This window comes from Camelus ferus, chromosome 5 (assembly GCF_009834535.1).
Source record: "Camelus ferus isolate YT-003-E chromosome 5, BCGSAC_Cfer_1.0, whole genome shotgun sequence".
Classification (NCBI taxonomy): domain Eukaryota; kingdom Metazoa; phylum Chordata; class Mammalia; order Artiodactyla; family Camelidae; genus Camelus; species Camelus ferus.
Window position 1 is genome coordinate 89478976 of NC_045700.1, and position 21373 is coordinate 89500348.

Sequence of the window (21373 nt, forward strand, 5' to 3'; positions counted from 1 at the left end):
TTCACCTGTTTATAAGACACTGCTTGTTGCATTCTTGCAGCCTGTGGTCTCTGGAAGACCATAAGCATTTCCTAGCTACTCTGTCAGTTAGGATATAGGCTAAGAGACTGTAACAAAGAGGCCTTAAAAGACAGCGGCTTTAAAAATGGTTTATTTCTCACATGTGTAATAGTCCAGAGCTAAATGCTACAGGACTGATAGAGAGAGACTGCCATCCTCACTGTGTGGCTTCTTTCGCAGGTCAAGAAACTATTATTAATTTGGAAAGATGTCCCAAAGAAGGCAAAATGAATAAAGCAGACTGTGTATGTTTGTGTGTGCATGCAGTAAAGAAAACATATGTATAAACATATCTACTTGTGCAAATATATTTTTATATATTTATAAATCCTTATTTATATGAAATTATCAATCTCTATATATACAGAAGCATAGATTATATAGAAAAATTAGTGGTAGTACATTCATAAAAATATATACAGTAGGTTATATTTGGTTATTGGAGTATAGGTGATATTTATATTTTTGTGTTTTTAAAAAGTATATGTGTATATTCAAAATATTAAACTTGTTCAACTACTGTAATGAAAAAGAATTATTTAAATAGTAAAATATGCAAAAAGAAATGCCTAGGAGGATATTTTTGAACAAGTTAATCATGGCCATCTCCAGGTGGGGATGTTTATGCAATTTTTATTGTCTGAATTTCCAGTAATGTAATTACTTCTAATCAGACTCCTGAAATCTTATTTATTTTAGCAGTGGTTTAAGGAACTCCTTTCCTCTAGACAATGAGGGCTAGACCTCATTTTCTGCACAATTGCCAAATTTGAATCCATAGATCTATATGGTGAGATTTTACAGTCCAATTAAAATTTATAAATTTTTACCAATCTATGTATCTTATGACCTTGCCAATTTACACGGCTGGCTACCCTGAATGTGTACAATTGTTTGGAAAGAAAAAAAGCGGTTGCATCTATTTTAAAGATGCTTATTTTCAAAACATCAAATATTTGGATTTAATCATTAAAACATTTTCAATTAGGTCTATGTGCCCATAGATATATTCTAAACCACTTCTTTCCAAAGTGTAATGGAATCTTGTATGTAATTTAAAAGTCATTACTCGTAAGTGGAGAATGCTCTGGACACCTGCTTCAGATTCTGTATCAAAACTTCCTTCTTCGAGTGCATAATGCAAGAGGGTTCAGAATTCAAAACCAATATTCCTTCACTTGCTTTTTTTTTTTTTGCATACTTCTAAATTGAAATTTTTAGTTTCATTCATTAAGGTAAGATTGATTGCATTTTTATGCCTTTTTACAATCAGACAGTCATAAGGTGTGGTATTGTACATTGTAATATACATCACTTTCAGAAAAACTTTAGCACTTGATCTTTACAACAACCCTGTAATGAGACAGGTAACAACAGTCGGTCTACTTTATGGAGAAAGAGACAGAGACAGAGTTAAGTGGCTTTTCCTAGATTTCTGGCTCCTAGTTAATGGTTTTTCCTCTATGTTATACTCTCTTATAAGATTTCCTCACTTGCTTTTGGTCTCACATGTTAGCTGCTATTTGCTCGACTCTATTTTTCCCTGCCTAGCCCTGGATGACGGAAAAGCTGCTGGCCAGCTGGCTTCTAATGGAAAGAAGGTGAAAAGGCATCTGAAGAACCCTGCCAAGATCAGGGGTGAGATTAAGTTTGAGCCACTTCTACTAGCTCTGGGTGTCAATAGAAATTCTACTAAGGTTTTGAGGACCATAGATTCTCGTTAATTTTTTTTTTCACTTGTCAAGCCTACCAGTCAATGTAAGAGCTTTGAAATCTAGAAAACAAACCCATTTGGAGCCAGGAATGTAAATTGTTTGTATTTATATCATAGCTCTTATCTGCTCAGGACCTAATCTTCTTTTCCCCTGAGTTTTATCTGTTTTTCATGGAAATTCCTTTACCTTGCATTATTAACTTATTAAAATGGCTGGACTTTGTAAACTATAAGCAGAAAGCAAATTCATTCTCTCACTGCCCTTTCAAATCTACCTTCTAGGTGAGTTTTTCCTGTCTTGGGCAGGTCATAGAGCTTTCGTGTTCCCTTTTCACAGGAATGAGAGTCTTTTGCTAGTCACTGAGAGTCGTTTCTGGCCTGGTATTAAAACTGCAGAATTTCCTCTGATTTAAATCGCCTCCCCTCCTTCAGCCTGAACAACCTTGGTCTGGAGCACCTGCAGTGAGGAGGTGGCATGGGCGGGCTCTTCTCTCATCCTCTCTTGGCTCTACTCCCACTCAAGAGCTGCTGGTTTGAGCCCATTCAGAATTGGGGAGGTGGATGAGAGAGGAGAGATAAGAGTTGGAAGTGTCTTACCTGATGGACACAGCTGTGAGATGACACTGGACATGGAAAGTGCATAATCACTAGCCCTTTCCTCCATGTGATGCTTTCATCAACTCCACGGAGAGGGAAGAGGCGAGGTCAGGTACCAGCTTGACTTTTTTTTTTGAAAGAAGTGTAACCTGGATGTGAGTGAGGAGCTAGGGCTGCCACAACCTGTTGCACCAATACTTTGTGCGATTGCATAGGTGTTTAGGTGCATTGCCTTTGGATGTGGAGTGCTTGGAAGTAGGGCATTTGCCCAGGAATTTTCAAGTTCTGCCACTGAAAGTCCTGCATCCTGGATACCCTTTAGTCCTGAACAGACTGGGGCAGTTGGCCACCCTCCTTGGCACTTAGTGAATTGTTCCCAACTGTTGGGACTTCTTTTAAGAATTTGAGAAAACTAAGAAATTTAAAATTCTGTCATGTTTACTTCTAGAAGTGAATACCAACCATAAAATTTTTAAAAAAATAATCTTAAATTTTAATCTGACTGCCATAGTATTTATTAGGGTTTGTTATGGGGCTTCAGTGTTATTAAATGGGTACTACAGCCTGAGGACACAGAAATACTTAAATCCTGCCACTCAGCCAATCTGTTTTGAAAGGAAAATACAATAGTGCTATGTTATGAATTAGCAGATTTTAAGCTCCAAATCTCCTTATACCAGAGTTCCATAAACTAGAGTGGTCTTCAGTGTATTTCCTTTTTCTCCCTTCAAATGTTGGGCCTAACAGTTTTGATGAAAGATAAATCCAACATCCCCACTACCCAGAAAAGATGTAAACAGAAAGCAACAGATAGAGAGCAAGAAAAGGTTGCACGTTACAGGTGGCCTAGAGTGATGACCAGAAATCTGTATCATTATCTTCTTTTGACTGTGTGGGCTTGGGCCTCTCACTTGACTGCTTTTGCTTCAGTCTCTTCATCTGTAAATCAAGAGAGTGAATTAGGCCAGCCATCCTTCTAGTCCATCCCAGTTCTACTAGTCTACCTACCTTAAAACTGGACCATGGACAGCTCCCCCTCTTCCCACCACAGCTCTAAAATGTTGACTGGAGGCACAGCATCAGCTACACATCCTCCTTGAGTTACTTTATTTGAAGACCTTTCAACTCTACTTCTGTGGAATCAGATCTCCAGCAGCCCTCCCCCCCAGTGCAATTTGCAGATTATTATAGAGTTTGCTGAACAAGTTTCAGCCGTTAAGAAAACTGATGTGGAGCAAACTAAAGAAAAGAAATAGAAGGCAGACATCACTTGCATTAGGTTCCCCCATCATTATGCAATCTCTGCTCACTCAGTCAGAGCTCAAGTAGGGAGATACAGGTGCAGTCTCTCACTTTGCTCCAGCTGTCTAACTGCAGTGAAATAGCATAGCTGGAGAGCTCCCTTCACAACATGATGCAGTTGTATGTTGCACTGCCATGTGAGAATCAGTGGAGCTGACTGGATTGGTCATTAAGACAGTTTTATTGAAGCCAATTTCTCTGCTAATGCATTCTGTTTTGTATGCGATTTGAGGGATGAGATAGAAATAGACATTCTGCAGTTACGCATCAAAAATGACACTTGGAGGAAAGACTTCGACTGTGGAGAGTTATGGAATAAAACTTGCTAAATACCTTTATAGGAACAAACTTAGCATGGGAGGAGGGGTGTGTGTGTGCAATTGAAAGTGAGACAATGAAGGAATCTTCCCTTTCAGGGTCAAGAAAATACAGGCATGAAAATGTGAATTTTCACTCTCCAGTACTTCCTGTGACCTGTGGTAAGGTGAAGGGGATGTTACATAAGAAGAAGTTGAAACAAGGTAGGTTTTATGATCTACTTTGCATCTGAAGGAATCACAAGAAGTAATGGAACTGCCCATATGAATTACTTGTGGCTGAAGGAACTGGGGCCACAGTTTGGCTTGAGAAAATGAGGAAGGGGTCCCTAAGATGATTGAGACTTTTCTGAGCCTGAAATTTTTCACTTAAAAAAGAAATCTGCCTCAGCTGCTTCAGTGTAGCTGTGAGGGATTAATTTACATAATTGAGGTAAAATATGTCAACGGCTTAACTGAGATATAATTCACATATCATGCAATTCACCACTCAGAGTGTAGAACTCAACGTTCAGTTTTGTTTGTATATTCAGAAGATTGTACAGTCACCACCACAATCTAATTTTAGAGTATTTTTGTCAGTCCCCCACTAAAGGAAACTCCATGTCTATTAGCAGTCAATGTCCATTCCCACCTCCACCCACCACCCAACCCTAAACTAAACAGGCCAGTCTGTTCATGGTTCCTCTAATCTATCTTCTGCTCCACAAACTGGCCTACTCTAGGTATTTCATACAAATGGAGCCATATAATATGTGCCCTATTTGTGCCTGGCTCCCTCACTTAGGATGAGGTTTTCAAGGTTCATCCATGTAATAGCATGTGTTAGTACTTCATCCCTTACTGTTGAATAATATAATATTTCATGGTGTGGATACACTATACTTTGTTTATCCGTTCATCAGTTTGGAGTGTTTCCACTCTTTGGCTATTATGAATAATGCTGTTTTGAACATTTGTGTACAAGTGTTTATGGGAACATATGTTTTAATTCTTTTGGGTATATACTGAGAAGTAGAATTGCTGGTTTGTATGATGATTCCATGTTTAACTCATTGAGGAAACACCAAAATGTTTTCCACGGTGGTTATACTATTGTATATTCCCACTGGCAATGTATGAGGGCTCCAATTTCCCTGCCTCCTTGCTAACACTTATTATCATCTGACTTTTTTATTATGGCCATCTTATTGGTATCTCATTGTGGTTTTGATTTGCATTTCTCTAATGACTAATGATGTTAAGCATATGATTATCTTTTATACATAACTTAAATTTTCCACCAGAGAACATTTCAGTTATTTTTAATATCAGCTATCCATGATTTGGGGGATGGGAAAATCTCTGCTCAATAATGCCACTAAACTGGATTTTAAAATGTAATAAAGGGCACAGATGCTGCTGAGGTGCCATTCTGAGCCTTAGGGTCCCCACCTGAGATCTCAGTCCCAACCTGTGGTTCTGCCTCCACAGGCCCCAGGGTTCATAGAAGATTCTGACTTGTTCTCTACTCCCCAGCAAATTGAAATCCTCTCACTCTTCTGAATCACTTTCTTCTTTGTAGGTGATTTTGAAATACTTTTAAGAGGTTGATTTTGATGGTGATTATCACTTTTTGTTGTTGTTAAAGAAATATTGCCACAAAGCAGTAAATCTTCTTTGAGGGGACTTACAGCTAGGTTTGGGGATTCTGAAATCTGAAAGGGGAGGCAAGATTCCCCTGTTATAGATCTTGAGACCAAATTGGGTGGGTCCGGATCCAGTGTGGTGGGAGCCCACCATCTGAAGACAAAGAGGGCTGAGGATCAACTTACCCTGGTCTTGCAGGAGTCTTGGTGAAATGTATACTGGGGGACAATGGGAACTGGTACACCCCCAGGGAATTTGAAATCCGAGGAGGCCATGGAAGATCAAAGAACTGGAAGCTGAGTGTCCGCTGTGGTGGAAGGACCCTGCGATGGCTGATGGAGGTATTCCAATGACTGGGCACACATGACTTCCCTTGTTGCACCCTAAGAATAAGGTCACCATTTGCTCACCAAGTATTTGTTGAGTTGTAGCTAAAGCCCTGATGCCTCTGTGTTTATCCTCTTACGTGGGGAGAGGTGTTCCCCACTCGTAACCTCAGTACAATGCAGAACACAGATGTTGTAGAAGGGGCTCTGTCAGGATGGATGCAGGAGCTTGGAGGAGAGAAAGGCCATTCTGACTCAGGGACATGCAGACAGCTTTATGCACTTAAAGAAGAAAGTCTACAGTCAAAGAAGTAGGAAGAACACACTCCAGAGAAAGAATGGCATGATAACCAGACCATGACTAAAGTAGCTCTGTGGGTTGATGTAGACATGTTGTGTGTAATAAGGCATAATCCATCCATTGGAGTTGTTTGTGGATGGATTTAATGCCAGGCTAAGACATTTAAATTCATAATATAGACAATGCAGAATCAGTGAAGACTTCTGAGGTGTGAAATGACATATTTAGGACAGTATTTTAGACAGCCTTGGGGCCTTGAAATGACTTCAGTGTCTTTCAGCCCAAGAAAGCTACTCTCAACTTGCAATGCTCAGCTCAAATGCCATTCTTCTCTGGATATTCCCTGACTGACCTGGCCCTGGTCATCCCTTCCCTGAGTTCCCTGAGCCCATTACTGAGGCCCTCCTTATACTGTTTTCATTTTATCCTTCCATACATTTTCTTTTATTCTGTAGAACCCTCTAAATTTTGTATATCTTTGTGTGCACAAGATTGTCCAGGGTGCCTGACACCCAGTAGGCATGGGATAAGTATGTTTTGATTGACTAGCCCTGGTATATGGACTCAAGCGTAAGTGGGAATGGAAAGGCAGTGAGAGGTGTCAAAGAGATCATGAAGGAGAACTCTTAAAACTTAGGGAAAAAGCACAAGAGAAAAAAATCCTAAAGATGATTTTTCAGTTACCATTGATTGAATTCTAGAAGTACAGATGAGGAAACGGAGATGTTTCTCATTGAGACACCTTGGTTTTGTGCTGACAGTGAGACTTTCAGGTAGAAATATTTGGGAGGAGGTTGGAAATGCCAGACTCACAGGCTAACCATATGCTTGGATCTTTTTACCTTTCAGAAAAAATGTCTCTATAATCCTCCAAGGATACATTGGAGAAAAAAAAAGGTGATCACTATATAACTTTCTACAAGTTCTTATTACATAACTGATTTTACAGTGATTATACAGTGTATCATTTTGTTGTTTCTTAATTGATTAATTATTATTAAATATTCTCTAACACCCCACTTCTACCTCTTAAAAATTTTTGGCATGTGCCTTCAGTGTTACTACCTTGTATGTATGATCTTCCTTGAATGGTAAATCATTTGAGATGGAGAAGATAAGGAGCCATCAAAATAGTCTTCATGAATGTGCTTTAGCTATAGATGCAGATGTAAGGGTGTCGACGTAAAAGCAAACATAATTCTGGAATACATGAAAATATATCATAATAAAGTGATATAGTCATCTTCAACTCAAACCCAGATTTTTAAAAATTGATGTTACTGTTTTCTAACTTTAATGAAACCTGAAGGAGCAAAAGTTTTCACAGTCATTCCAATGATCCCAGTCTAAGATACTCTATCATGGTCCATATATCATTTCATGAGATGGGCAACAAAAAGCTTATCTCTTTTCTGATCCTTTGCATCCCCTTCTACCTTCCAATAAAATGTAAACACAGACATACAGAATCCTTTTTCAGGGGGATATTATTTGCCTGTCATGAGGATGGTGCTGTTGGGGAGGAAGCTCTCTTTGGAGAGGGATATATTGTATAGGAGGGGCTGACCTGGAAAATTGTTTGTCAGATACCGCTCCTTTGGCTCCACCAGAAGGGGCTGTGCTGACCTCCCTTCTATTTATGAAAACAATTCCTTCTTTATGAAGGTAACAAACAAATATGTAAGGTGCAATGTAGATTTTGGACAAGATGATGGTTTTTCCAGATTGAGTATGAATGAGAACATGAGAAGAAGGAGGTGAGAAATGCCATTCTTACACACTTCAGGTAGAAATGGCCATTCAAGGCATTCACAGACTTTAGCTGGCCAATGGGACTTCATGTTTCACTGGGAATGTGAAATCCAGGCCTTTACATTATCTGATATTCTGGATAGTTTGAACTCTCAGTCCTTGGAACATTTCACCCACTGGATTTCCTAAAGGAAAACTATTATTTGACCATAGTGAGTATGTTAAAGACGAGCATCTGTACCATTCCCCAGGTGCCAAGAGTTACTCAGTTAAATTATCCAAGTTAGCAGGCAACTTCCTACCAGCTGAATCTGCTCTTATTCATGGGGGCAGCACTTCTCAGGAGCAACCTGCAGTTGCCTCTGTATTTTCTGTCTCCCCATGAGCAAGAACAGAAGCTCCCCAAAGTGGCAGATCTCAAGACCCATTAGTACCTCTGTGGGTTCTGTGCCTCTCAGAACCTCTTTTGCCCCTTGGCTTCTGGAAACTTCAGCGTCACTCTCAGCACCACATAATAGCTTCCCGGCTCCTGACAAAGATCACTAACACTTTTTGATGACATCTGCTGTGTTGTGAAATAATCCAGTGTACTTCTCTAGAACAATATTTTATTGCAGGCTAATATTTGCTTAAGAGATACCAAGTTATCCCTTTTCCTAAATGAAACAATACTCATTTACTCACTCATTCAGCATATTAATGAGTGCATAAGAAATGCCCAATGGCCATTGATCTCAAGAATTGTTTCAACTTCATTGTCTAACATGGAAGAATAATAAATGGGGAATTTAAGGGGTGAGGAATTTTAGGCAATGCAAAAAGGTGGGACCGTGACATGACCACCTCCCAGGTCATTGTACAATGAATCACACTTTTCCGTGACCACTCTGCCCTGGGCTGGAGATAAAAGCTGATGCTGCCTGCACCTCAGGAGGGAAGGAGGCCAGGTCATTCTATTGAGTATGTAAAAACAATAGAAGGCTAGTGGGTGATAGTTACCTCTAAAGAGTCAGCTAGCTGACTTCTTGGGATTTGGAGGGAGGGGCTGTGCACTAGGGGACATGTGACAGGTGGTGGCGTTCTTCTCTGGCACACTTGCATGGCTTCCAGGACTCTGGGCCCTGGGCGCTGCTGGGGATGAGTCCTCGGCCTGATACTCTCACTGCAGGTCCTACAGGTGGGGTGACATTTTTGAATATAGAGAAAACGCTTAAGGGCCTCTCAAAGTAAGAGAACCAGCAGAGTTTCTCCAACACCATCTGTGGAAACCTGGGCCAAATTCACTGCATGGCTTCACAAAACCCCACCTTGGATCTGAGAGCCAGAAAATGGAACTTGCATTGGGCCAAACAGTGGTACTTTGCCTTTCTTATTCTCTAAGTAGATATGTGTCCATAAAAACAGGTATGAAGTAATGGGTAGACTGTGGCTTGAATACCTCAACAGATTGCTGTTTAAATAAGTGATGAATGCAAACATCGCATTTCATATTGTCATCTAATGTTTCTCTCTTTTCTGCAGACAATACTGAAGTCTCAGGACACTACCTTAGTTGACCCTTGTGTAAGTACTAACTCCCACCTGTAACCCCAGAATAATGCTGGCCCTTTCCCTCAGCGTGCTCTCTGTGTCACTGTCACATTGTCACACTTACTCTCAGGTGGGACATGTCGCTGTGTGTGATGAGCAGGGAAACTGCAGCTGCATCACTCACATCAGGTACATGGTTCTCAGGTTGGGTGTCTCAGACTGAAAACATCCTTTCCATTTGCTCAGTGGAAACTTGCTATTTCCTCATTTCCCCTTGGAAGTGAGTATGGGAGGCAAAGCTTGAGACCGCTGGGGCCTCTGGAGCCAGGGTGTGAAGAGGTGACAGGCACAGCTGGCCTGCAGATGAGGGATAAGGAGCAAATCTGAGGGGATGGCAGCACTTTAAAGAAGACAATAGGGAAGAAAAGGAAAATCCCATATATCCACTCCAAGGTGCAGGCAGACCTAGATGATTTTAAGCATCAGCCAGAGGACCAAGTCAGGTAAGTTCAAGGTGTGGACCCTGTTATGTGTCCTGCAGAGAAATGCACTCAGGGTTAGTGGGTTCTTTACAGAAGCTCTGTATCCAACCTTGAGGGAGCCCTCAGGGTGCTGAGGTGGTCAGGACTGAAACCACCACCACATAGCAAATCACAGGACATTTTTTGCTCACATTGGTATCAAATGGCTGACTGCTTTAAGTTCTGACAAAATAATGATGACTCCACTCTCTAAGACAAATCATGTTTTGATTCCTTTTATTGCAACATCATGGACATTTTAAGCAGAGTTACCTTTGAACAACTCCAGTGGGGAGCGCTCATGTGGGATATTATGCAGTAACACTGATACATGACTTCCAACAGAGGAAGAATAGCCACATAGTTTTTCATGTACTTTATGTCCAAAACAACCCCCCAGTAAGATCTTATCCACACTGTTTTTGACCATTGGTCAACTGAGGGAGTCTGCAATCATCTAAACAGTGCTGAAGTCCAGTGTTTGTGTGGCTTTTTTTGGGGTGGATATAGACACAGTCAGGTCTCACAGTGGGGAGGAGAAGGCAACTGTTCCAGCAAGAGTACCCTCATTGTTGTTAATAAACTTTCCTGGGACTGATATTACAGGCCATTTCAACATTGACCTATAATATCCCCATTCCTTAATAACAAACTTTGCTCAGGCTAAGTCTCAACTTAGGCTGCAACTAAGACCTTCAGAAAATAGCATCGCCTGGATCCCACACTAGAGGAAATTTTGATTCAATCAGCCTAGGCAATGACTTGGACATTAGGATTGTTTAAAAGTCCCTAGATGATTCTGATAGACAAAATTCCCATTCTATGGGTTAAAGATAAATACCAACAGCTCTCCCCTACCCGGGTAAGTTGATTCAGAATCTCTGGCACTGGGACCAAGACATTAGTGTTTTATATACTCTGCCCTAAAGGGTCTAATGCGTACCTGGGCCAAGAAACAAAGAGCCAGGTAGATCTGCTAAAAGGTGTACAAATGTGAGGTTCTTACACTAGTTATATTTGTTATCCCTTGTTCTTTTGGGAGAGGGGTCGTCACTTTCTGGAGAGCTGTGATGGTGGTCTGTGTGTAACTGCACTGATGAGAAGACATGGCCCCGGGATTCTATGCCAGAGCTGTCTCAGTCCCCACTTGGGGGTGTTCTTGGGGATCCCCCAGAACATTGAATGGGAGCACTTGGCAAGATGGTTCTTGGGAATGGCACTTCCTCATAGAGGGCCATTTTCAAATACAAAAGAAATGGCCAGAATTCCAATTCACCCAACACAAGAAGTTTCACCCAAAAGCCCAGAACAAGACTCAAAATAACTGTTAAAATAATCTTTTATTACTTCCCACACTAAAAAGTTTAATCCATCTTTATTATTAACTTCTCAATATGTCACCCTTCCAAAAGTCAATTTCGTCATTGTGGTGTAGGCAAATTCATTGAACACTTTATTTCAGGAACTTGTCTTATCTGCAAGGTAATAAAGTTATTCAGACTTGTATAACAGTATCTTCCAGTTTTGTTGCTAATCTTTCTGTGTTAGAATCTCAAGTTTGTTACGGAAAGCTTTTCTGGTCTGACTCACAGGCTCCTCCTCCTGAACTTCACTGCAGACCACAATTTCTTCTTCTGAAATCTCTACTCCACACTGTTTTTTAATATCTCAGTGAAAAGCACATTAAGTGTCTACGCAGACTCACACAAGGGCAGTGAGTTCTAGATTCTCACAGTGCTGGCCTTCTGGGGTCTCACTGAGGATACAGATGCTGTTTTACCTTCCAGCCAGGAAACTCAGATTTGTGTGAGATGTGCCGGGATGGAGGAGAGCTGTTTTGCTGTGATACTTGTTCGAGATCTTTCCATGAGCACTGCCACATCCCACCTGTGGAAACTGAGAGGTTCGTGAGATGTAGCCTCCTCCCTTCTCACGAGGGACCCTTCCTCCTGCTGTACACGCTCTCCCTACAGAGCTTTTCACTCTGTCTGGATGGGGAAAGAGCAGGGCCATAGGTGCAGAGTCCAGCAGTGTGATCCAGAGAGCTGTCTAAAGGTGCTGGCAGCAGCAGGTCGGCGTCCTCTGCCCTCCTGTGGGATGCTGGGGCTGGTAGCCAGGTCCTTTGCCCACATACTGCTACTGTCCTTCCCTGGAAGTTTCCCGGCACGGACTCCCGTTGGCCAGGGTGGAAGGGCCAGTTATTTGCGTTCCATACTCAGTCAGAGAAGGCAGGAAACATGGCCTGGTTCCCTCATTTTGCCACTTTCCTAATGGGCTGAGGGAAGCCCGAGGGCCCCAGAGGTTAAGGCCCAATTTCAACACTCAGGCCTGGCTGGCAGGATTCCTTGTGCTCCCAGCAGCTCAGACAGAGATAGGGGAGCCCACCTCTCACCTGGGCTCCACCTCCTCACACTGACCCACCGTGGCTCCTTTGATGGGATAGTCATTGGCTCAGACCCCATGAGGGGGCCTTGGAGACCCTGGGGGTGCCCCCATTCTCCCCTAACCGTGTCCATCAACATTCCTGAAAGGCAGACAGAGGCAGACATAGGAGTGGTGGCTGTTTCTAGGGGCCCTGTCCCCGCTCACTTATGCCTGACCCCTCAGGAGCCCGTGGAGTTGCACCTTCTGCAGGATGAAGGAGCCCTCAGGGAGCCAGCAGTGTTACACAGAATCTGAGGTCCTGGCGAGGCAGATGGGGCCTGAGGATCAGTTGGTGAGTTGGATGAGAACCCCAAGCCGCCCCCTTTCCCTTCATACGTGGTAAGTCAAACGGGCAGGGTCACGAAGGGCAACCAAAGGGTAAGCCAAGCCTCACTCACACTGAAATCACACCAGGACTTGTCTGCAGTCATTGCATGTCTCTTTCCAAGAGCCACACATGTTTGGGGAACCTTCCAGACACTGTTGTGAGCCATGCCTCTGCCTGGGCATGTACATGAGCTCACTGTCTCCAAGCTGCTTTTCACTCACAGCCGCCTTCTTTTGCAGAAGTGTGAGTTCCTCCTCTTGAAGGTCTATTGCCATTCAGAGAGCTCCTTTTTTGCGAAGATTCCGTATTATTATTATGTAAGTAAGAACAAACCATGATTACAGGCTGCCATGGTGATATCCGACCTCGAAACGGGCACCTGTGGGGTTTGAGATTGGAATCCATGGGAGTGAGAACATGCAGTTACCTTTACTTAGTTGTGTCTCTACTGAATTTGATGGGAATCCTCATAAGGCACACGCCAAATTCTGCCAGAAAGTCCCCTATTGATTTTATTTTTCACCAGATGGCAGGGGCTTCTCGAAATCTAAAGGAACCCATGTGGCTGGACAAAATAAAAAAGAGACTGAATGAGCAGGGTTACCCCCGCGTGGAGGGGTTTGTGCAGGACATGCGCCTCATCTTTCAGAACCACAGGGCATCTTACAAGGTACATGGCTCTACCTGCTTCCATTTTTATCTTCTGTCTGCTGAATGGCCCTGCCCTCATTGTCTGGTACCTGGCAAAGTTTACAGTTTCCCTCACCCTATGACAAGCCTACAAAGCAAGGGTTCTGGACGTCAGTAGCTTTTCTGTTCAGGACTGAAGCTCACCAAGGTGTAGTAACAGTGAGTCAGAGGTGTCCCTGCAACCAGAACCCCAGGCCCCTGAGAGCTCATTCCATCCTACACGTGCCACTGAGAACAGTGGAGCCCTGCCTGCTCCAAACCCAGGGAGAGGAGACTTGAGTCTTAAAGTCATACTGTGCTTCTTTTTGAGGGGGAGGTAATTAGGTTTATTTATTTATTTTTAGTGGAGGTACTGGGGATTGAACCCAGGACTTTGTGCATGCTAAGTATGCGCTCTACCACTTGAGCTATACCCTCCCCACCATACTGTGCTTCTTATCTCTCTCCAACATACACTCATCTAACCTCTCAGAAATCCCAAACTCCAGATTCCATTCACATGTGGGGACCATATAGTTAACAGTGGTCACCAGAGGGGAACAGTAAACTAACAACGGAAACGGAAGATCAGAGATCAAACTTACACACATTGTACTATTTGCATCATTACAAGGAACACAGATTACTTTTCTAACTCTCATGAAAATAAATAATCCAATCAAAGAAGTAAGAGTCCCCAAGTGTGGTAATGATTTTGTTCATTTCCGTTTAGAAAACATGTTACTCTTCTCTGCATGAGTTTTTAAGCATAGCCTGGTTCCTGTAACTTGGGGTGTTTAAGACAAGAGTCCTGATCATTCTCAGTTGCAAGGTGCCCAATGAAACTGATGCTAAGGCTCACTACTTTTCTCTTCATTTTATTTTTTTCCAGTTCAATGACTTTGGCCTAATGGGACTTAGACTGGAGGCAGAATTTGAGAAGAATTTTAAGGAAGTGTTTGCTATTCAGCAAACAAATGAGAACAGTTCATTGGTATAGTGGGTGCTGCTGCCGTCCTGGAAATCCCCTTTGTGCACAGATGACTCATCTCTCAGCCCCTGCCACCCGCACCCGTCTCCTCAGAGCACTGCCTTCCGCCAGATCTAGCCAGCTTCACCTGAAGGTTGCACTTCCTTGGCCTGTGGGCCGGGTTCCTGCCCCAAGGTGAACCCGACCCCGCAGTATGATTCACACTCCTGTGCTCCCCATGGGATCAGGCTGGAGCTAGTCTGCAGCTGTGACCACATCCTTGCTTAGCCTTTCCCATAGTACTGTCCCGCTCCCTCATCCCTTTCTCCTGAATTAATTCAAAATAAATCGCTTATTCAAGAGACTTCATCTCAGGCTCTTCTTCTAGAAAACCCAACTTAAGATAACGATCCTGTCAAGCAGGCCCTAGGAATGGGTTCTGCAGCTGGATCACAATCTGGCCAGTGGTGACAGGTGGAATGCTGATAGTCCCCAGTGGGCTTTAATAGTGCTGTGGCCAAACTTTCACTTGCAGGAAACTGGATGAGATAAAGGGGAAAGATACAGCAGGGGCTGAGTGAAATCATGTGGCATTTACAAAGGGAGAAATAGTAACCATAAGAACTGTAGATTTTGGTGGCTACTGCAAAGATGCCACTAATGTATTGAAAAGAGGAAATGACAGGCTTAAATCTATTCATCACCACCTAAAGCAAAGAGACTCTCCCACCTGCATCTGGAAGGCAGATAGTAAGGAAGGCCTGACATAGGCCCTACTTTCAGGTTGGCAGAACTTCAGAGAAGAATGAAGTCTGAACTCAGTATGGCCTCCCGTGCTAGTCAGGGCCCTGGTAAAGAAGGGGTGACCCCTGTATCAGAATTGGGTTTTCTAGGTAGATGCAAGTAAGAACTCTGAGCTTCAGTTTCCCCTCTACCCGCTGGATCTGCAGAAGAGTCCCCTGTCCCTTGTTGGAAGACAGACCCTTACCTACCCCCACCCAAATCTTACTTGAATGAAGACTATGCAGAGTCCTCCCAGCATGACCCCACTGGGAAAGTGCTGGGTCGTCCTGCCAGTGGAAGAGAGAATTTACTTCAATAGAACTGCAGGACGGACTAATAGGTACCAGTGGGTGTCAGGAGATTGTATCTCGGGGTGGGTCCTGGACAAAGAAAGAGGAATATGAAACTGGAAAAGGGAAAACTGTCAATACAGGAACACTCTCCTGTGCCGTGAGGCTTAATTAGCCTGGCAAGAGCCAAAGGGGACAATTCTAGTATGCTTCTGGGTGGCTCTTAAAGGCTTGGTGTAAGCCATGGTACAGCCTAGATGAAGTGGAAGCTGAGATGCCAGACCTGCCGGGCAGACTGTGGAAAAGGGGGGTGAAAAAGCCTAGGGAGGTTGGCAGGGCTCTACTCTCCAACTAGAAAACCCATCCACCATGTGACTGTGCTCCGCAGGAGGCCTCAGAGACAGTAACTTAACAAGGTGATAAGCAGCACATGGCTGAGGGGCACCAGCATCCTTTAGATGCTTAGCAGGGGCTGTTCTGTAGGTTGGCAGAATGGAGGAATGTTTTACAGAACTGGATTCCCTAGTACCAATGGAAGTGATAGGATTCCAGAGTCATAGAAGCCAGGTGGCAGCATATAACTGTCAGAGCAAGATGAAGTAATACTTGTAATGTGCAGCAAGGTTAGGACGACAGCCAGGGCCCTGGCCCATAGATGTCTATGGAGATAGCTAACAGGACACGGTGTCCTTACAGTAAGACAGGTGGGCAGCCAATGAGGATATTGCCTCATATACACCATCAAAAGAGATTAAAAATAGATGAGCAGATGACTGAAATCACCTGCCCCAATAAAAAAATCAAGATCCTTTGTCCAGTTTCCAGATCTGGTCCAAATCTTGGAACTGCTCAGGGCAATGAGGGCAGGTCTCAGAAGAAAGTGTACATGCAGTGATTCCCTGAGTTCCTCACCAAAGGGACCTATGACCATTTATTCAAGTAACCATATGCCAGACAAAGGAAAACACACATGTCTTTTAACAGTTGTCGATACAGCAGCTAAGATAATGCTAATACCTGGGACACAAAGCACCATCATGGCTCCTGTTAGAGTGTCTAAGGTAAAGCAAGGTAATGTCCATCTAACAGTGAGTATACTCAATCCACGGAGGCACCCAGCAAGTCATTTCCCCAGTTCTTGAATGTGTATGTATGTGTCTGTGTATACACACACACACACACACACACACACACACACACATATGCATATATGTATTTGTTTATATATAAAACATGAAATTGGCTTATGTGATTATGGAGGCTGAGAAATCCCATGATATGCCATCTGCAAGCTAGAGACCCAGTGAAAGTGATGTGTAATTCCAGTCCAAGTCTGAAGGCCCAAAAACCAGGGAGCAAATTTCCCTTCCTTCACTTTTTGTTCTATTCAGGCCATTCACAGATTGAACGGTGTCTACTTACCATTGGGAGGGCAACCTACTTTGCTGAGCCCACCTATCTAAATGCTAATGTCATCCAGAAACATCATCAAAGACTCCCCAGAAATAATCTGGGCACCCTAGGGTCCAGTCAATTTGATACATAAAATTAGCCATCACAGTGACTGCATGTTAACTGAACCCGATGAGCAAAATGCATTGAGTGTTCTGAAAGCCTGGTTGAGTCACACTGCACACTGCGGGATGAGAAAGAAACCCTGTAAGATTCAGAGACATGCATATGGGTATGTTTTTAGAGGTTCAATAGTCTGGAACATACTAGATTATCCCCTCCAAAACTCTTAAGCTTTTGTACCTTGCACCTCCTGCCACTGAGAAGCACAAGGCTGTGCAGGTCTCTGCAGATACGGAGAAGAATCATGGTTGATAATTTGATGAAAATGATTCTAGACTTTGTAGTGTGTGTGTGTGTGTGTGTGCATGCATGTGTGTGTGTTTGGGGGTGGGAGTAAGGTGGAGGATGGAGAGACAGTAGTCATACCATATAAATAATAAAATCTGTTCTAATCAGTGTTTTCCACTTAGTTGTACATAACGGGCATTGTTACAGGTCAGTAAATATAGCTCCACGTCATCCCTATCACAGCTCCCAGCTTTCATCAAGCCTTGACTGCAGTTGGCCCTTCCTGACTATTTCTGGTGTTGTGAACAGTGCTAACTTGTACTGAGAAGCAGCGGAGCCTAGTGTACAGGAAACACAGACAACAGTGAGCCCATGTGGGTGGAAACTCACTCCTCATGTACCAGCTGTGTGTCCTTGGACAAGTTACTTACCCTCCCCATGCAGTAGTTTCATTTGTAAAATGGAGATACTAATAGTACATAATGGTTCACTGGATCTTTATGAGGGTTGACAGTAAGTAAATTAAGACAATTTATACACAAACATCCTTGCATCAATGAGGGCTTGCCAGCGAGACCAACTTTATCCAGGTTAGACAGAAAAGGACTTCACTGATGGGATCACAGTGGCTCATGAAAGGGCAGGAGGCCTGGACTCAGAGCCTGCAAATATCCCCAGAACCAGGCGCGAAGCAAAGCAGCTCCAGGAACTGAGCACCAGGAACATCCCTGCCGTCTTGTTAAGGAGGTGCCACCAAACAAATTTTATCCAACTGCATTTTAACGCCTTAACAAACTTCACTTGAGAGTCCGGCTCCTCAAAGAAAGTCCAGCTGACCTGGCTTCCTCAAGGGCCAGCACCTTGATCAACAGTCCCTCTTCTCCTGCACACAGTCCCTCTTCTCCTGCCCAGCCCGAGGAATCCAGGTGTCTTGAGAAAGGGACAGAGGAGGCTGGACAGCCAAGGAAGACACAACTGACTGACAGAACCCACCCCAGGGACCCCAGAGCTGGGTCCTGATGTCTCAGGGGAAGAATGGGGTGTCCCGGGCCAGTCAAAGGGGCTGCAGAGCCTGGAGGAGCATTCCTGGAACCAGGTGGAGCAGGTGGATTGTGGTTCCTTTGCCTCTGCAGTGGATATAGAGGCTGAGTTGGGCATCAGGTTAGAAGGAGAGCTTCTACCCCATCCTCCTGGACAGCCAAGGCCAAGTGTGGCCACTAAGCCTTTCATCTCTTGTCAGTTCCCCAACTACCTGGACTCAGATGTGGGCTGTTGGCTACAAAGGAATCTGGCTGTGGTTTTATCTAGGGGGACATGCCTGTGTCCTTGGGAGCTGCAGGAGACCTGACGTTTCTGAGGACCTGGGCCACTTGATAACAACCCTTCAGCCTGCACCTCCCAGGGAAGCTCCCAGGGCATCAGCACACGCCTCCACACCTGGGTGGAGAGAGCAGGGCCTGCCATCCGGAGAAGACGATAGGGTTCTCCAGCTCTCTCTGTATAAACTGGATGGGAAGACATCTCTGTGAAGACAATATTCAAAGAGCAACTGCCTGAGCCTTCTAGAAAGTGAACAAAAGCAGGCTGCCTGTGGAGGGAAGTCGAAACTCAGAGGAAGCAGCCAGAACAAGATATTTCCTGTGTGTTATCACTTGACTCTGAGAGCAGCCCCCGTCCTGTGTAGGATGGCCGGAACTTCGGTAGGAAGCACACCTTTTCTCCAGTCAGCAGAGCCAGGGAAGAAGCCCAGGGCAACTAGCCTTTTGGGGAAAGAAGGGAAAATCCCAGGAAACTGAAACTCATGGAGAGGAGTCCCCAATTCGGTGTATAACCCTCCCCAGATCTCCTTCACTTGAGTTTCAGCAACCAATGGACAGGCAAACAGATGAGACAGACGGGGATCAAAGTGCTAGCTGTCTTCAGCTGGACTAGGCTTAGCGCTGCTGGCCAAAAGAGAGCCCTAAACCTGAACCTCAACGTTGGGTTTATCCACACAGCCTCAGACAACCCCAATCAATCATATACCCCTACCCACCAATGCGCCCCACTCCCCAGGCCCCTGTTACTGTGCACTTGGCATTGGGGAGCTGACAGAGCCCTGGCCTCTGCTGGCGGGACCAGCCCAGGGGGACCCAACAAGAAGCAGACTCACCCCTTCCACCCTGTCCCCAAGCAGAGAGTCTCCCAGGCAGGATGGGGGCAGAGGTCCAGGTGAGTCCTGCTGATGGATGTGCTGCCCCTGGAAGGGGACACTGAGCAAGGCCTGAGTGCTCCCACTCAGTTCCCAGGTGCCCTGCTCCCTCTCCACTTCCACACCCACAGAGGTGCCGGGGGTCTTGTTCCTCTGGCCCCAGTGGTCAAAGTGACTGCAGCTTCCTCCTGCCCTTTAATCTCAGACCCCAGATCCTACTGTCTTGTCTCAGAGACAAACCTCTGGTCCCCACAGGGGTCTCCCAGTGGAGACTCAGCCCCACAACTGAAGTCTGAGCGGAAGTTGCTCCTGGTGAAGCTTTCAAAGCCGGCCGTCTTGGCAGGGTCCTCTGTCCCAGGTCCCTCCTCAGTCTCGGTCTCTCCTGCTCTGCAGGTTTCCAGGCCCAGCAGCTGGGATCCTTTCGCAACAGCAGGAATGGTCCCCGTTGTCAGTTCTCTGTGCAGACACGGAAAACACCCCAGGCGCCTCCTAACCTCTCTCAGTCACTCCAGCAGGGTGTTTAGGAGTTTAACCTGCTTCTTAAGTTGGTCCTGTCCTTTTCTGAACCTGAGTGGGTCTGATGTTGTTTCCTGGGGCAGAGAAACTGCCTTCTCCACAGAGGCCTAAGGATGCTTCACAAACCACCCCTGCTGTCGCAGAGTGTGGCGCATGCCCAGCTTTCTCTGACCCCCAGGAAGGTCTCCCCCTATGGCCAGCAGCAGCCCCGCTCAGGGGTGCCCACCCTGTGCGCTCCCACCCAGCTGCTGCCAGCTGGTCTCTTATTTCCAGGTGTTCATCTTGGGGCCCTAAGCAAACCCACAGGAAAGCTGGCACATACATGCCAGCTCCTAGCATAGCGGTGGCCTGGTCCATCCGCTGCCCAGGGACAGAAAAGAGAGACACTACAAAAGGCAGGCGTGGTCTGTGTCAGCCGTGTCTGAGCTCCGTGCCCCAGGGAGCCTGGGAGCAGAGGACAGTGGTGCCCAGCAGAGGCTCAGCTTACTAGTCCTTGTACCCTAAAGTCGGGGAGGGAGAGAGGGATCCACACGTGTGCAGCATCTGGTACCACTGAGACCCTGCCCACTGGTAAAGATGGCCCCATCAGTGTCCTGGAATCTGTCCCAGCACAGTGATGCTCGCTCCTCTGGGAGAAAGAAAGAAGTGGAGAGAGGGTAGAAACCCTCCGTTATATCTTCAAATGCGATTTGCTTTTATGTTGATTCAAATGAGACATCTGGTCACTCCTCACCCTTTGTGGAATGCTGAGTCAGAATCTGAGTGAACAAATCTGTGGACAGACAGAACTTCCAGGCCAAGGGTTACCCTCTCACCTGGTCTCACCTGCTCTCTCATTTCTAGATCATCTTGATTCCAAACTCTATCTCCATCAGAAGAGAAGCCTTTGCCTCTCAGCATTCCAGTGTCTGACTGACAGGTCTCTCCTCAGCACCCCTGGCTGTAGTCGTGAAGTGACCCCCTTGTCAGGGCACCTCAGACCATTGCACAGAAGATGTCAACCCTTGTCACCAAGTTGGCTCCAGCCTCTGGCCCCAGGACCTTGCCGATTTCTCTCTTACCTCTGGCTGAGTTCCAGGAATGCTACGAACATTCTCCCCAGCTTACAAAGCTGAGCATTTGGACTCTCTCCTGCCCCGTGTCCATACGCTGGGACGTAACTCTGACGGGTTCAGGCCCTCCCACAGGCCAGAGAGAAGCTTTGACCTTCTTTCTCTCCCCCTACCCCCAGCCATCTCCATAAGAGGACAGGGCAAATAGAGACTTTACCCCTGACCCTGTACTAAACTCTGAACCGCAGAGAGGGCAGGAGACTGAGGACAGCAGGGGTCACACAGATGTCGCTGTTAC

The 21373-nt window shown here is 45.1% G+C and overlaps 1 protein-coding gene across 1 annotated transcript in view; it reads left to right on the top strand.

The window, feature by feature from the left end:
* Positions 1 to 14809, top strand: part of LOC102519878 (nuclear body protein SP140-like protein) — a 48111-nt gene extending 33302 nt beyond the window's left edge. The window contains exons 13-22 of the mRNA XM_032479176.1: positions 1612 to 1698; positions 4090 to 4194; positions 5818 to 5960; positions 7096 to 7143; positions 9520 to 9561; positions 11837 to 11952; positions 12657 to 12765; positions 13041 to 13118; positions 13328 to 13471; positions 14363 to 14809. Of these exons, the coding sequence (XP_032335067.1) occupies positions 1612 to 1698; positions 4090 to 4194; positions 5818 to 5960; positions 7096 to 7143; positions 9520 to 9561; positions 11837 to 11952; positions 12657 to 12765; positions 13041 to 13118; positions 13328 to 13471; positions 14363 to 14470 (980 nt within the window). The 3' untranslated portion in view covers positions 14471 to 14809. The remainder of the gene's footprint in view (positions 1 to 1611; positions 1699 to 4089; positions 4195 to 5817; positions 5961 to 7095; positions 7144 to 9519; positions 9562 to 11836; positions 11953 to 12656; positions 12766 to 13040; positions 13119 to 13327; positions 13472 to 14362) is intronic.
* Positions 14810 to 21373: the final 6564 nt, after the last annotated feature.